This window comes from Neolamprologus brichardi, chromosome 15, assembly GCF_056152115.1.
Source record: "Neolamprologus brichardi isolate AB-2024 chromosome 15, ASM5615211v1, whole genome shotgun sequence".
Taxonomy (NCBI): domain Eukaryota; kingdom Metazoa; phylum Chordata; class Actinopteri; order Cichliformes; family Cichlidae; genus Neolamprologus; species Neolamprologus brichardi.
In genome coordinates, this window is record NC_142118.1 from 28011074 (window position 1) to 28026367 (window position 15294).

Below are 15294 nucleotides of genomic sequence, written 5' to 3' on the forward strand. Positions count from 1 at the left end.
GTAGAAAAAACCCATAGATAGATTAGTGTGGTTTGCAGTTTGTGGAAGCTGATGTGTTCCCCCACTGCATTTCAATATATTGGCTGGGGAGGACATCTGTACCCTCACTAATCCCATTTTATGTACATGGCTAGAAAAAAACAGCACTGACAGAAATGTTAAGCTTATTCTCAAAAACTGAGAATGCATCAAGAAGATACTACGGTGGCCCCTAGAGACAAAGCACGTACAAACTCCAAAACACATGCAAACTCCAAAACACATGCAAACTCCAAAGCACATGCAAACTCCAAAGCACATGCAAACTCCAAAACACATGCAAAATCCAAAGCACACGCAAACTCCAAAACACATGCAAACTCCAAAACACATGCAAACTCCAAAGCACAACGGAAATGCTCCAGGACGCTAGGGGCAGTGTTGAGCTCGATTTGCAAAATAAACGGCAAGTTTGTTGCAAACACACGGAGATGGATACCAGCTGAAAACACCAGCAAGGATAGACCAACCACGCCTCATAATAAAGGTAATGTGCAAACTGTTGTTAGTTTGATTGTTTGTTTTTTTTATTACTATGAACGCTCGGTTCATGCTTTGCTCATAGAGAACTGGTTTTAAAAAAATGGATAAAAGTATGAAAACGTAATGTTTTAGCGATTTCTGTCCTTTTCTAAACATCAAAAGTAGCATGCTGTGCAGTTTATATACATATATATATAACGAAAGTTAAGATAAAATATGTAATCTTATTTTAATATTTTGCTCTGAGTAATTGATTGAAAAACATTCTCATAGTCAAACAAGTATTTGCAAGAGAGGTTATAAAAATCTAAGTGTAATCCCAGATAGCAAGGAAACATTGAAACAACGTTGAGTCAATATCAGGCGACGTCATTGAATCAACGTTGAAGTGTGACGTTGACCTAACGTCACTCTTGCACCCTTTTTTAATGTTGAAACAACATCAGGTTTTGATGTTGAATCAATGTTAAAACCTGACATTGAATCTGACATTGAAACAATGTCAGATTCTGATATTGAAACACTGTTGAGCTATGGTGTTGATTTTCCACCTCTTTCGCACAGTTGCTTTTTATTAAAACAACAGTTAAATCATGACTGAAAATCTACCTTTCTTTATAGGCATTTTAACCAATACTAAACTACTGCATGTTTCCATCAATACTTAAACCACCTAAACACATAATTGTACTTATTCCTCAAATTGGACACCCTTTATAAAAAACAACAACAACAAATGTCTCACAATGTATCATGTCAATATTAATATCCTAAAATAAGAAAGCATTGCATGTGATGTAACAGAGAAAAAAAATAAACAAAAAAAGGTCAATAGGCATGTTTCGTTTGCTAAATACTTTATTAAAAGACAGTTTCCTATTTACATTTATATGTTTCACAGAAGTTTGTAATTTTTTACTCTGGGATGGGGATGCATGATGTGCGTCCTGCACCACCCATACCCATACGATCTGGGGCGTATCGGAGCCATTTCTGCACTGCTTGTGCAAAGACAAACTCGGACATAGAGTTCGCCCCTAACTGCTGCGTCAGGCCATCTAGGAAAAAAATACACACACACAAACAAAAAAAGTGAATTAGAGCACATGAATAAGCTCTTGTTATCTGTCTTCAGTGGGGAGAAAGTATGTAAACTCCTAGGCTGATAAACATGAAAGTCACCAGGCGTAAATCTGCAAACTGCCGCATTTGATTCCCAAAGAGCTATGAGCGGAAAAAGTGATAAGTCTTAGCATGGTGTGCCGTGTATCCTTTAAAACAAAATAAACATGGGGTCCTCGGGCTGTACAACTACAACCCGAGGACTAAACAAGCCAAAGACCAAAGACTCCATCTCCAGATTAACCGGACATGAAAGTCTTGTTATTAAGAAAGACAAAGTAATATAGCAAAAAACTGTAAAACTTACCACCATATATGCATTTGCAGAGCGCTGTATCTTTAAATGCCATTTTTTGCTTTGTCTGGTCCTTGGTTTTTTTCCCTGCCCAGTTGAGTACCGAGGCCAGCTCATTTGTAATGGCATAAGCCATTACACAGCGGACTCGCACCTCCAGTGTGGTCCCTCCAATCAAGGCAAAGCGTCTCACCTATAGACACATTTTAAGAGATGGAATTAGCGTGTCTCATGTCTTAAATGTGTATGCAAGTGCTTGTGTGTTTAATCAACAGGCCGTTGTTATGTATTTAAATCACATCTGACAGCTATTACACTTTATAGTTACAAAGTGTACATAACCTTTATATACTTACCATTGCCTTATTTGCCTCTTATGATTGAAGAGCTGCCTCTGCATTGTTTAGCTCCTCAATGTTGTGCAAGGACAAATCCAGAGGCAGTACCCCAGCATCTACCGATTCATTGCAGCAGGGATGGCGGATGGCTCTGACCTCCTCACGGAGTTCGTTAACAGCTGTCGTCAGGTCTGACAGCATAGCTAATATCTTTTGTGAGGTCGCATCTGTTTAAAAAAACAATTCCAGAAAGATTAATGGCTTAAGCAGTGAGAGACGAAAAACTAATAAATAAATAATAAAACGCAGTTTAAGTGTGGACAAAAGGTGCAAACGCAAGGTAGGTGAGCGTGCAACGTAAAGTTAGGTGAGCGTGCAACGTAAAGTTAGGTGAGCGTGCAACGTAAAGTTAGGTGAGCGTGCAACGTAAAGTTTGAATTGAGTGCGAATCGAAGCGGGTGCTCTCCAATCATTAAAAGTAACAAAGTCATTGAACACATTTATACAGTTACCTTTACGTTTATCAATCATATATCACAGATTTATAATTTTTTGTAGTACTATGCTAAAAAGCAACGACAGAGCGAAAGTCTGGGTCAAGCGCCAAGGCGACGGCAAGAACAAAGGAACCCTCGAAGCGTTAAAGCTAGCTTTGTAAGGGAATATAACGGAAAAGTATGAAACGAAAATGTTTTCTTTGTTGACTTTGTTCGCAGTGCAATTTATTTGTTGCCGGATTGTAAGATGAAAGGAGACACAATTTCGGGCTCCCACATTTTGTCCGAAACTTTACATTAACAAGTTTGTTTGTTTTTTACTGTTATTCAAATGCAACCGTGGAAATAACGAATAGAACAAAAGTCATTCATTCTTACCTTATATTAATCGTGGTGCAGGCCAGTGCAGTGCATGAACTGATGCCTTCTCCGGTCAATTCCGCTGAGAGTAAATCTAATGTCCCGCTCTACTGTACAAGACAATGGTTACCTGAAGGGATGTACCACTGTGAGAGGGGGGGCTATGGAATAGTCCAAGTGGTAGCAGCTTTAATTTCCCGCTCAACCATAAATCAATGGTTTTTCAACGTGATTGTTGTCACCTTGTCAACTATAAATAGATCAACAATCAACGATGACAGAACAACAGTTCTGTTAATTCAATTTTCAATTGAAAAAATTGAAAAAATAAATTGAAAAAATTGTCCAATGTTATTTCAATGTCAGTGTCAGGTTTCATCAGTATTTGAATGTTGTTTCAACATTGGTTTTGTGTTGACATTTCAAGCCTGACGATTCTGATAGTTCAGATGGAAAATCAACATCTGTTCAATGTCTCCTTGCTATCTGGGATGTTTTTGGGAGTTGCGCATATATGTCTGTGCATTCAGGAGTCTTAATGTAAGATGTGAAATACTTGTATTTTCTGTGGGTTGTAGTGAATCTTAATTTTGTAAAACATTTGATGGGGGTCATTTTTACAGATGTACTGTCCCTTCTGTGGACACCTCTTGGCAGACAGTCCTGCCTTTTGTAGTCTATGTGGAAAAAACATCAAGTTTTTAAAGGACATCACCAGCACTGTGTCGAGAAATCCTGCCCTTGGTGAAGAGGCAGCAGCTCTTCCATCTACCAGTTTCAGCATCCTGACTGGCACAACTATACAGTCTACACAGGGTAAAAAACATATTTGTATTAAATAAATCTTCTTAACTGTCCCTTCCCTAAAATGATAACTTTTTTTTTTCTGTTTATAGCTGGGAAATCATTAGTGGAGTCACTTATAAAATTTAGGCATGTGAAAGAAAGGGAAAGAAAGGCATTTTTTTCAAAGAAACACCAGGAACAGAAGGAACAGAAACCAGTGAAGGTATGTCATAAACTTGAACGTGGAAGTTGACCACTTTTGTTGCTAATACAAAATCCAAATTACCTGTAGCACTGCCAAGGCATCACTGTAAATTTCCATATGCATATGAAAGGAACTGTATATATTGCAAGGGTGGCCAACTATGTCCTCTACAGCTAAGGACCCCCCCCCCCACTATCTCTGTTTAATTTACTTTGAGGCTGATTGCTGTTCATTACCTGTATATGGTGTGTTCAGTTGATCACAACCTTGGACATTAGTGTTGCTCGGGGAACGTTGAAGAAACTAGAAATGTTCTAGTTGCCGCTCTTGGGGATTGTAGTTCACCACTGATACAGGGCTTACAGTTTTTAACCTGATCTGAATTTCTTAATTGTCAGCCTTTGGTCAACATTCCTTCAATAATATATGCCCCCTGTTAAAACTAGATTTAGTCGCTTATGTTGTCTTTTGAGTCACAGCACAGCTGGAGCACAACTACAGATCAGAAATTCAATTCAATTCAATTCAATTCAATTTTATTTATATAGCGCCAAATCACAACAAATGTCGCCTCAAGGCGCTTCATAGATACAGAGAAAAGCCCAACAATCATATGACCCCCTATGAGCAAGCACTTTGGCGACAGTGGGAAGGAAAAACTCCCTTTTAACAGGAAGAAACCTCCGGCAGAACCAGGCTCAGGGAGGGGCGGCCATCTGCTGCGACCGGTTGGGGTGTGAGAAGGAAGACAGGATAAAAGACATGCTGTGGAAGAGAGACAGAGGTTAATAACAGATATGATTCAATACAGAGAGGTCTATTAACACATAGTGAGTGAGAAAGGTGACTGGAAAGGAAAAACTCAATGCATCATGGGAATCCCCCGGCAGCCTACATCTATTGCAGCATAACTAAGGGAGGATTCAGGGTCACCTGGTCCAGCCCTAACTATATGCTTTAGCAAAAAGGAAAGTTTTAAGCCTAATCTTAAAAGTAGAGATAGTGTCTGTCTCCCGAATCCAAACTGGAAGCTGGTTCCACAGAAGAGGGGCCTGAAAACTGAAGGCTCTCCCTCCCATTCTACTTTTAAATACTCTAGGAACAACAAGTAGGCCTGCAGAGCGAGAGCGAAGTGCTCTAATAGGGTGATATGGTACTACAAGGTCATTAAGATAAGATGGGGCCTGATTATTTAGGACCTTGTATGTGAGGAGCAGGATTTTGAATTCAATTCTGGATTTAACAGGAAGCCAATGAAGGGAAGCCAAAACAGGAGAAATATGCTCTCTAAAAATGGAAGACAGGGAAGACCATGTAGGAGCAAAGATGTAAAAACATGTTATTGTTAATCTCATTTCTAGATACAGATTGGCATCATGACAAGGACCAGTGATGGTATAAGACCTCTTCGAGGAAAGTCACTTCCGGTTGATGTTCATTCTCACTGGTCAACTGAGCAAATCTTGTCTGCCAGTGTGAAAAAACATAAGGACTTTAACCAGGACATGGCCGATGGACCCTATGTACTGCTATATGAACAAAGATAAATGTTTGACTTTAAGTAGAGGAGTAGAAAACAATACCAGAATAACATGCTTTAAAATATAGACCAAACATTGAAGTGCACTAGTAATTATATTTAAAATAACTGTTATGTGAACGTCATGCACAACCTTGTGATACTGCAATTTTGTTTTTTTTCTTATGTAAACACTAGATATCCAATGCTGCAACACTGAAGGAACTCCATGGGTGCATTGAAATGCATTGCAGCTTATTGCAGACAGCTGGCTGCTATGGATTTCCGGACTCTTTAGATGGTAAAGGCAACATCATTAAGAACTACCTTAAGTGGTACATCATATACCGCAACCACTTCTGTTGCGAAATCAGTTTTACCCCTGTTCTTTTATTCGTCGAAACTTCCAGAGACTGCACCGGAACTCAGTAGTCATTTTCACAAAACTTTATTCATCTTTATTCATCTTCATTTAAGCATGCACTTCTAGAAGGGAAGACGAGGCCGGTGTGTCCCTCTGCCAAATCTTCACCCCTTTGTTAGTTACAGCCAGCTTTATAGAGGCGTCCCCATCATAAAACCCCCCTACGGTGTGCTGCAAACTCTGTGTCTGTCTATGTGAGTGCTTGTGTGTGACTGTGTATGCATACCTGTGTGTATGTGTGTGCACGTAATTATACTTGGAGCCTAATGTTTACAAAAAGTTTTTGAGTTATCATGCATGTGCTTTACTCAGTATGGAAAAAATCATGTTAAGCTGCGAGGACAGAGATCAAATTTCAAACTTTTAAACACTTATTCTATTAGAATTCTTGTTACTTATCAGTCCCCGCATAAAACTGGACAAAGCTGCAAACACAAGTTCAGCCAGTGACCATGTTTAGGCAGGTACCTTAAAAAAATGCAGTGCAAATTTGATGTTTGTAGGTGGTTTGATCTTTTACATTATTGATTTTATTGAGAATAAACCGTACTGTACTGACTGAAAATGCATTTGCAACATTGTGGCTGAAGTAACTTAAGCTCCAGTTTGCAACATTCACTTGCTGATGAATAGAAATGCAGATGGTAAAATATAAATTCGGAAGGTGGCATGGTGGAGCAATGGATAAAACATCAGACTGGGATTCAGAAGGTAGCACGTTCAATGAGAGCCCACACACCAGGTGTGTCCTTGAGTAAGACAGCCAGCACTAACTCACTGCTCACCCCAAGGGTGATAGGTTAAATGCTGAGATCTAATTTCCCCCTAGGATCAATAAAGTATGTAAAATTCATTGTGCTTTCGGGAATAATTAAAATAAAACATTCAAAAAGTGTTGTAGTGCTGATGACAATTTTCCCCTTTTAGATTTAAGGATGGCCTCGCAACACTTGGTGTAATCCATGCCCTGCAGCAGCATCCTTTGTTGTTCCAACCCTTCATGTGTACAAGACCAGAGCCGCTGACATCTGATTTTTTTAGAGGACATGTTTACAGTGGTCCTGAGCGAACCTGGCAGTTCAAGACGGCAGGAAGAAACCAGGGTGCTTGGATTCTGACTATCTGATAGACGCTGAAGGTTTGTATAATACAAAACTTGTACTGCAAACAAATTATTACGATCAGTGCAAACCAATAAAGCAGCTCTTTCATGAATATTACTTTTATGATATATTTTTTTAAGTTTAAACTGTCAGGTGATATTTCTGCTATAGAACAGAAGCAATTTTTTTGTCTTTTAGCAGTTGAATCTCATACACATTCTTGTTACAATTTGTTTTTTTTGGTTTGTTTTTTTTTGGGGGGGGGGATTTAACTCATCCCTTGGGGGATGAATGTGCTGCCAGCAGTGGCTATTGGGGAGCTACCTAGCATGACCTAAACAATACTAACAGAGTCCAGTTATCACCTTTACAGTTTGTTTAAAATGTAAAAATTGTACTGCAATAGTAAGTCACCACAGAGCTGCTGTTTTATATTATTTTATATTGAACTGGTATGGGTGTTTGTGCTATTAATCTTGGAAAAAAAGTAAAAACATAATACTTTGGAACATTTGAGGATCCAAGTTTCTGATATTCTGCTTTGTATTTGAAATTTTTAGAAAATACAGATTTATTTTTAGCTACATTCTATTTAATTCTAGATACCAAAACAGCAGTCTCCCTAACAAGACATACTGATGTTTGCCACGGGCCTAAACAGCATTCCACCAGCTGGAATGGAACCAAGACCAAGATTGCTGTTTGGTGATGCATCACGTTTCCCAATTGGGAAAACATGTGCAAACACCATTGTGATACCAATGGCTCAGTCATATAAGCAGTTCCAGGATGATATAGACTTTGGAATATTAAACTCTCCTGGTTTTGGTCTGTATTGATCGACTTACAGTTTGATCCTCACACTGTAATATAGTCTTCATTTTAACTGTGTTTTTGTTCTTATACAAAAAGGTTTGTTTAAAGAAATTGGCTAGATATCTGTTGGGCCAAGGCCTTTGTTTTAGTTACAATGCTAAAGTAAATGTCTGTGATTTGAAATGATTACTTTGAGTACCCTTAGCTTTAGAAAGAATTCCCTTTACTATTATTCAGCATTTAGAATAGATATATTCATAGATATTGTACATTTTACACAGTATGTCAGTGCAAAGTGTAATTTGCCTTGTTAAGGTTAACAATAAATCTTATTACTTAAATTACAGTATTTTTACTCCTTTATTTTATATCAACCTGTATTAATAAAGCTAATAATACCAACACGTGTCTTGCATTTAACGTGGATGTTAAGAGAGTCTTCACAATATCATCTGTTAGGAGAAATAATTTATTTGATCTCACTGTCACAACTGATATTCTTATTTGGAAAAACACAAAGGCTATTTTTTTAAGTGACTATAAACTGATGAACTATAATTGTGTACTACTTGAAGCAAAAAACATTTTTTTTAGCCTTAACAAAAGTGCAGGTGGTGCATTATTATAACCACAAAGTGGAATCCACAGTTCTGGGATGTGTGGGAACCTTGGCATTACAACCCAGCAAGTCTTTTTAGTCTGATGTAGTTCTCCACACAAGATTCCAATGTCTGTGATGAACTGAAGCCACTGTTTAGTCCTTCAAAATATTCCTGTAGGTGAGGGTCTACACAGAAATCGGGGGTTGAACTCATCCTGAACTGGCTCAGCTCTTGATGTCCAACTGCAAGGCCATAGTCACGTCCACCAAACCTAAAAGTTTGTACAAGGAAAATTTTTACTATTAAAATACTAAGAAAACGCTACAACATCCTTGTCTCTGTAGGGGAAAAAAAAAAACTATGCTTAAAGTGAACATATGCTTTTACTTAAGACCATCGGCTGTATTATGGCATTGAATAGAATAGAAGGTGGTCAGAGTTCCTGTAACTACCTGTCTTGAACAATTGAGTTGCTGAAAACATTGGCAGATTTTTGTCATGTATTTAAGGAGATAATATAAAACAGCTTTTCATAAATTTTAGCACTGGAATCAACATGTGAAAAAAGTAGACCTATTTAGTCCAAATTTTTGGTGGTACAAACACTGTGGTGTCTGTTTTTTATGACCATACAGTAAAAGAAGACTATATGATCAAGTGCATAGATCAGTGCAACCCAGGGTGGCTGTGGCTACAATGTAGCTCGCCATCACCAGTGTGTGAATGGGTGGATGACTGGTTGTGTAAAGCGTTTGGGGTCCTTAGGGACTAGAAAAGCGCTATACAAATACAGGACATTTACCATTTATAGATTAAAAGGTGCTAAAAAAAATTCATTTTTGTGATTTCTACTTAAATTACAGAATTTTGATTTTTAATTGACAAGAGTGATACAAACCTATGAGGCAGGTAATACATCACATCCGGTTTACCAGATGGACAGCGTGACTGGCTGACTGGGCGGATCAGGTGCGTGTTCCACTTTCTTTTGCATTCATCCAGATCCCTCTGAAGCACAGCCATGAAAATGAAGCGCACCAAGCACATGTGTTCATGACTACCATTAAAGAGGTGCATTTCCTTCATGTCACTCAAAAGGTCCATCCAGAACTGTGTTCTAAAAGAGACAAAAACATACCATCAGTTCACAAATCACCAGCCTTCAAAGCCTCACTATTTCTTACGTTTCTGAAATTGTTTCTTGAGTTGATGTAAAGTGCGTGCATTTTGGATTTCTATTCATCTCACTTTCTTTATTGACTATTACAGTTTATATTTTTATATCTTTTTTTATATCTTATACTTGGATGTAACATAATGGCTACACATTGAAGCTATAAAGGAAAGGTGGTGTGATACACATCAAGGCTTCTGCATCACAGACTATATATTACAGCCACACTTTTATCTGGTTAATATAGTTGTTTCTTGAAAAATTTTAAAACCTACCGCTGTTTTCTGAAGTATGACCACCAGCTTTCAATTCTTTCATTTGTTATTGAAGATCCATACATATGACTGGCAGCTCCTGCAAAAAAATCCTGATGAGATGACCGTAAGGCACAATGCATTGCTGCCATCGTCCCATTTTCAGTGCCGCAGTCTGTGCGAAGTCGCACTGGTATGACTCCCAACTCTGAAGCACACTGAACGTAGTGTTGAGCTATGACTTCTGGGTTGCTGTTAGTTGCTCCGCAAACCAACCATAATACCTTCCGCGAATAGCCATCAATGCAACCACTGATAGTCAAACCATATGGCTTTAATTTGTCACATCCATCAACATGCCAAGTGTGGTTTGGTCCAGGTGAATCGTAAACTCTTCGTACAAACTTTTTCCTTGAGCGCTTTTGGACTCCAGATGGGTCGAGCTCTGCCATCATCACCATGACATCATGCCTTTTCACAGAAAGATGGTGTTTCTGATGCAGTGTCTGCCACATTGAACGGTATCCATAATGTTGACCAGGTCCCTTCAGCTCTTCTATTATTGCAGCACGAATCAAGGCCTGAGTTGAGTAATGTTTTTTGCAGGACAGTGATAAACTTCTTAATCTACATTTAAGTGTGGTCAGACTGATCTTCTGTTTATGTTTTGAGGCCAAAATGTCCAAAGTTTCATTATAGGAGTAACCGTCTCTGAAATATTTCTGAATGAGGTCTTCGATGGAAATGTTTTCTTGAATTGATCCTTATAAACAGAAGAAGATAAAAGGGAAATGGTAAAAAAGATCATCAGACAAGAAATGTGCAGTTTTAAATAACATTGACATTTTAAAACCAATGTATTGTCTCATTATTAAACTAAATTAATGTGTTGCTTCTTTGGGCCTCAGTAAATTCAAGACAAATAAAGTCTACAACTATAACCCTAACCTGGACGACTAAGAATCTTCACAGATATATACCTTACTGGTAATGATTGCAAAATAACGTGTATGCAATTTATATAACATAAAAATAATATAGTAAATAAGGACTGCATTCAAATGTAAATAAACTACAAACAGCCAAATGGCAGTTTTGTGAACTGGTTGAGACAACCTTTTTTTAATATGTTATTTGTGAAATACTTACTGTTGTCGACAAACGCCAAAAACTCAATATGTTTGCCACATGAACCGCAGAACTTGACAACTTCTCCCACGTTATAGCCACAATATGGACAAAACATTCTTACCCTGAAACAAACAGCATTTTTCTTTTAAAATGGAGTATTAAAACGGCAAAGGGCAGACCTAAGCTAAAGTGTATATACACAGACGCATTTCCAACACAACAGCTACGTTGCTAGCGTAAAACTTAACTTCCAAAACACAACTACCTAGATAACTTCAATTACACAATTGAGAGCATATGTGTATTAGTTGTTGATTTATACACAAACACTAATATATAGTGATGTGACGTTCTGTATCGAGGCTTCGAAGCGTGTGTCGAGTAATTGAGGGGACGTTTCCGCGAAGCGCGTATCGAGGCTTGCTTCATTTATGGGAGGAGCTGAAAATGATGACGTCCGAAGCCTCGCTGCCCGGCTGTACCACGTGACTGGTTCATGAAGCGGTTCAAACTTTGCCGCGAGATATGACAGCGATATAAACCCCTCAGACTTCATTCAAAAATGTAGGTGTTTGATGGAGAGTTGTGGTTAGTGAGAGTTAGAGACAGTTTGGAGAGAGTTTGGAGGTTTATGAGAGTGAGGAGAGAAAGTCAGGAGAGAATGGAGCCAGCTAAGAAGAGGAGGATGTCCTCCCCTGTGTGGGAACATTTTGATTTTATTCCTCCCAACAAGTTATGTAAATTTCTACAGAAGATGTATTTTCATAATACTGATGGTGCAATAAAACATATGTTAAGCTGTCTTTACTTTTGTACAAGGTGAAGTGTTTGCTATGTGCCAGGGAGCTGGGATATAACAGCAACACCTCATCCATGCTTAGGCACTACAGAGCTTTGCATGAGAATAAGGGGAACACCGATTGTGGAGCAAGACCAGGTGAACCATCAAATGCCATGATAATGTAGCATGCAGTAATGTTACTAAATGATATAACAATATTATACAATGCAATAAGTGACGTGTGTGATATTTATATTTGTGCTTTGTTTTTGTTGTCTTTCCTCAGGAGAACAATCTCAAACAGATGAAGACCTGGTTAGCATGGTGATTGAGGACTCCCAGCCATTTAGCATTGTGGAGGACAAAGGATTTAAAAGATTTATTAAATCATTCAGTCCTAGCTATGTTCTCTCCACTAAAAAGGTCATAAAAGCAGTGAAAATTAAGTTTTTACAGAATAAAATGTGGGCAGGACTGAGGCTCAAAGCCTCAGTGTGTAGCTGTCCATACCTGAACGTTACAAAAGCACAACCACTGTCCACACCCCAACCACACCTCACCTCACAGTAAATGATCATTTCCATTTTAAGCATTTCCAAATGATCATTTTCCATACTGCCAGTATAAATATACAAAGTATACTGCCATCACTACAATATAGATGTTTTACACACTCCTTTTGTTGTTGACATTTACAGGCTGTGTGCAAAAGGCCACACTCTTCAAATTCATGCCAACTAATATTTTTACGTCCAGTAGATGTCCTACTAGAGCAAATGAAGCTTCAAGAAGCTTTGCGCTGGGGTGAACCAATTGGATGAAAAGCTTCAGTGCTTCATGAAGCTTCATCTGCCCATCACTACTAATATATACTCAAATAATTAAAAAAAAGAAAAGAAAAAAAAGGTTCATTTACCTTTTATTGCCACACACCAAATCCGGTCATTAGAAACTTCCTGTCTTATGTAGCCACTAGGTAACAAAAACTCAACACTGCCCCTAGCGTCCTGGAGCACTTCCGTTGTGTTTCGGAGTTTGCATGTGTTTCGGAGTTTGCATGTGTTTCGGAGTTTGCATGTGTTTCGGAGTTTGCATGTGTTTCGGAGTTTGCATGTGCTTTGTCTCTAGGGGCCACCGTAAGATCCTGAGGTGAATCATCTCCAAAAGTAGATTCTGTTCATCTGGACGTAACGTTTTCAGTGGGAGAAATGTTTCGTCACTCATCCAAGTTGTCAGGCGTTGTGTGGTGGAGGCGAGGAAGAAGGAACCCAAACGCAGGACTCGCAGGTAGGTGAAGCCGGGTGATTTATTGTCGATGCAGTGAACACACAGAACAGAGGTAGGAAATGGCTGGCTGGCTGGACGACTGACTGAATGAATGAAGGACGGACTGAATGGCTGGCTGGCTGACTGACTGAACACAGGCGGAAACAACAACATAACATCAATGACACGACAAAGAACGAGTAGAAACAGAAGACTTAAATACACAGACTGATGAGGATGATAATGAGAGACCGGTGAGTACACAGCTGAACATAATCTGGCTAATGGCACGAGACGAGCTGACACAGGAACAAACAGGAAGTGAAACAGGCAGTGGCAAAATAAACTGAACACGAACAAAACTGAAAGCACTGGGTCGATGACCCAGGAACCCTGACACAAGTGACTTCTTCAACCTCAGCTGACTGCAGGTTTTCCCAATCTTATAAACAGTACATTTGCATAATGACTGAAACCAGCCCACTGAAGGAACAATGGGCTGGAAGGTCAGCTCCTTCAACATGATTATGCAAATTCTCACAATCATTGATCAACAACCGCTGACCAAAGACCACTGATCAATGGCCATAAGTGTCAGCTGAGACTGAAGAAGTCACTTGGATGAGTGACAAAGCGTTTCTCCCCCTGAAAACGCTACGTCCAGACGAACAGAATCATCTTTTGGAGATTTACTTACCTGGATGATTGAGAATGCATCAAGATGTTTTAACCCACTTTGGAAAGGACTGCCTAAAGCTTGTACGTCAGTATGAGCAAACAGCACGTAAGAATGTGGATTACAGAAACCACCTGAGATTCAGCCTCAGATGCAGACAATACAGGATTACTCCTAAAAGTCTGCAAATGAGCTCTTCAGTTAAAGGCTTCCAGGCAACAAAAATCCTCCAGAGGGCACAGCACCAGCTGCTTAATCTCACGAGGAGCGGATCTGACAAAGACTTACGATTCTTCTAGATGAAAGTACTCTTAAAAAGGTGTTTGATTTCACTGAGAAGGCTCGTCTAGCACAGCACAAAAAGTCTAAGACCACACATCACTTAGTAATAACAACAACATTATCATCCTTCCGGCAGACAAGGATAGGTGCACAGTATTGCTAAACCAGAAAGACTATCATGAGAAAATTTTGTCAGTGTTCAGTGATGAAAATACTTATGACCCCCTGAAACAATACCCAGGAAGTGTTTACAGGAAGAGGGTGATAGATTGTCTGAAACAGTTAGAACGAGACAATGTTATTGACCTCATACCACAGGCTATACCCAGGCGAATCTACACCAAGTCTGTATGGTTTACTGAAGATACATAAACATGATGTACCTTTAAGACAGATTGTCTGTATGATCAACTCTGTCACCTATAACATCTCTGGCCTCGATCCTCAACCCTCTGGTAGGCAACTCTGAACACCACATCCAGAACACCCTGGATTTTGTTGAGAAGGTGAGAGATGTCATTATGGAGGCAGATGAAACAATGGTTTCGTACAACGTTACATCTCCCTTTGCTTGCATCCCAGTCACAGAAGCGTTGGAAGTAGTTTGTAAGAGATTACAGGATGACCCCATCTTCAGCAACAGAACCATGCTCAGCATCGACTAAGTGTGTTTGCTTTTGGAACTGTGTCTTCGTTCGACCTACTTCACAAACAAGGGTCAGTACTACAGGCAGAAACATGGGTGTGCCATGGGTTCCCCAGTTTCACCCATCGTGGCCAATTTGTACATGGAAGAAGTGGAAAAAAGGGTTCTGTTGTCCTACCCTGGAAAACCACCAAGTCACTGGTTCAGGTATGTGGATGACACCTGGGTGAAAATCAAATCTCACGACGTACCACAATTCACGGATCACATTAACTCAGTGGACCGACACATCAAATTCACCAGGGAGGATATGAAAAGTGGCAGGTTAGCCTTTTTAGACTGTGAGATTTCCATCAGTAATGGGGGACATCTAAAAGTTGATGTGTACTGGAAACCTACGCATATGGATCAGTATTTAAGGTCTGACTCTCATCATCCACTGGAGCACAAACTGGGTGTCATCAGGACGCTACAACATAGAGCGAACACCCTCCC

General features: G+C 39.4%; 1 protein-coding gene across 2 annotated transcripts; it reads right to left on the reverse strand.

Annotated features, from left to right (window-relative positions):
• Positions 1-8479: 8479 nt before the first annotated feature.
• LOC118454383 (uncharacterized) lies at positions 8480-11573 on the reverse strand. Of its 2 annotated transcripts, XM_087852346.1 has the most exons (5): positions 11414-11573; positions 11167-11270; positions 10039-10780; positions 9488-9706; positions 8480-8860 (listed from the first exon to the last, which is right to left on the reverse strand). In XM_087852346.1, exons 2-5 carry the CDS (start codon positions 11261-11263, stop codon positions 8662-8664), a joined length of 1257 nt encoding a protein of 418 aa, XP_087708472.1. In that variant the 5' UTR covers positions 11264-11270; positions 11414-11573; the 3' UTR covers positions 8480-8661. The 2 variants fall into 2 exon arrangements, with proteins under 2 accessions (XP_087708472.1, XP_087708471.1); XM_087852345.1 differs by having other exon boundaries at positions 11167-11573.
• Between the last annotated feature and the right edge of the window lie 3721 nt (positions 11574-15294).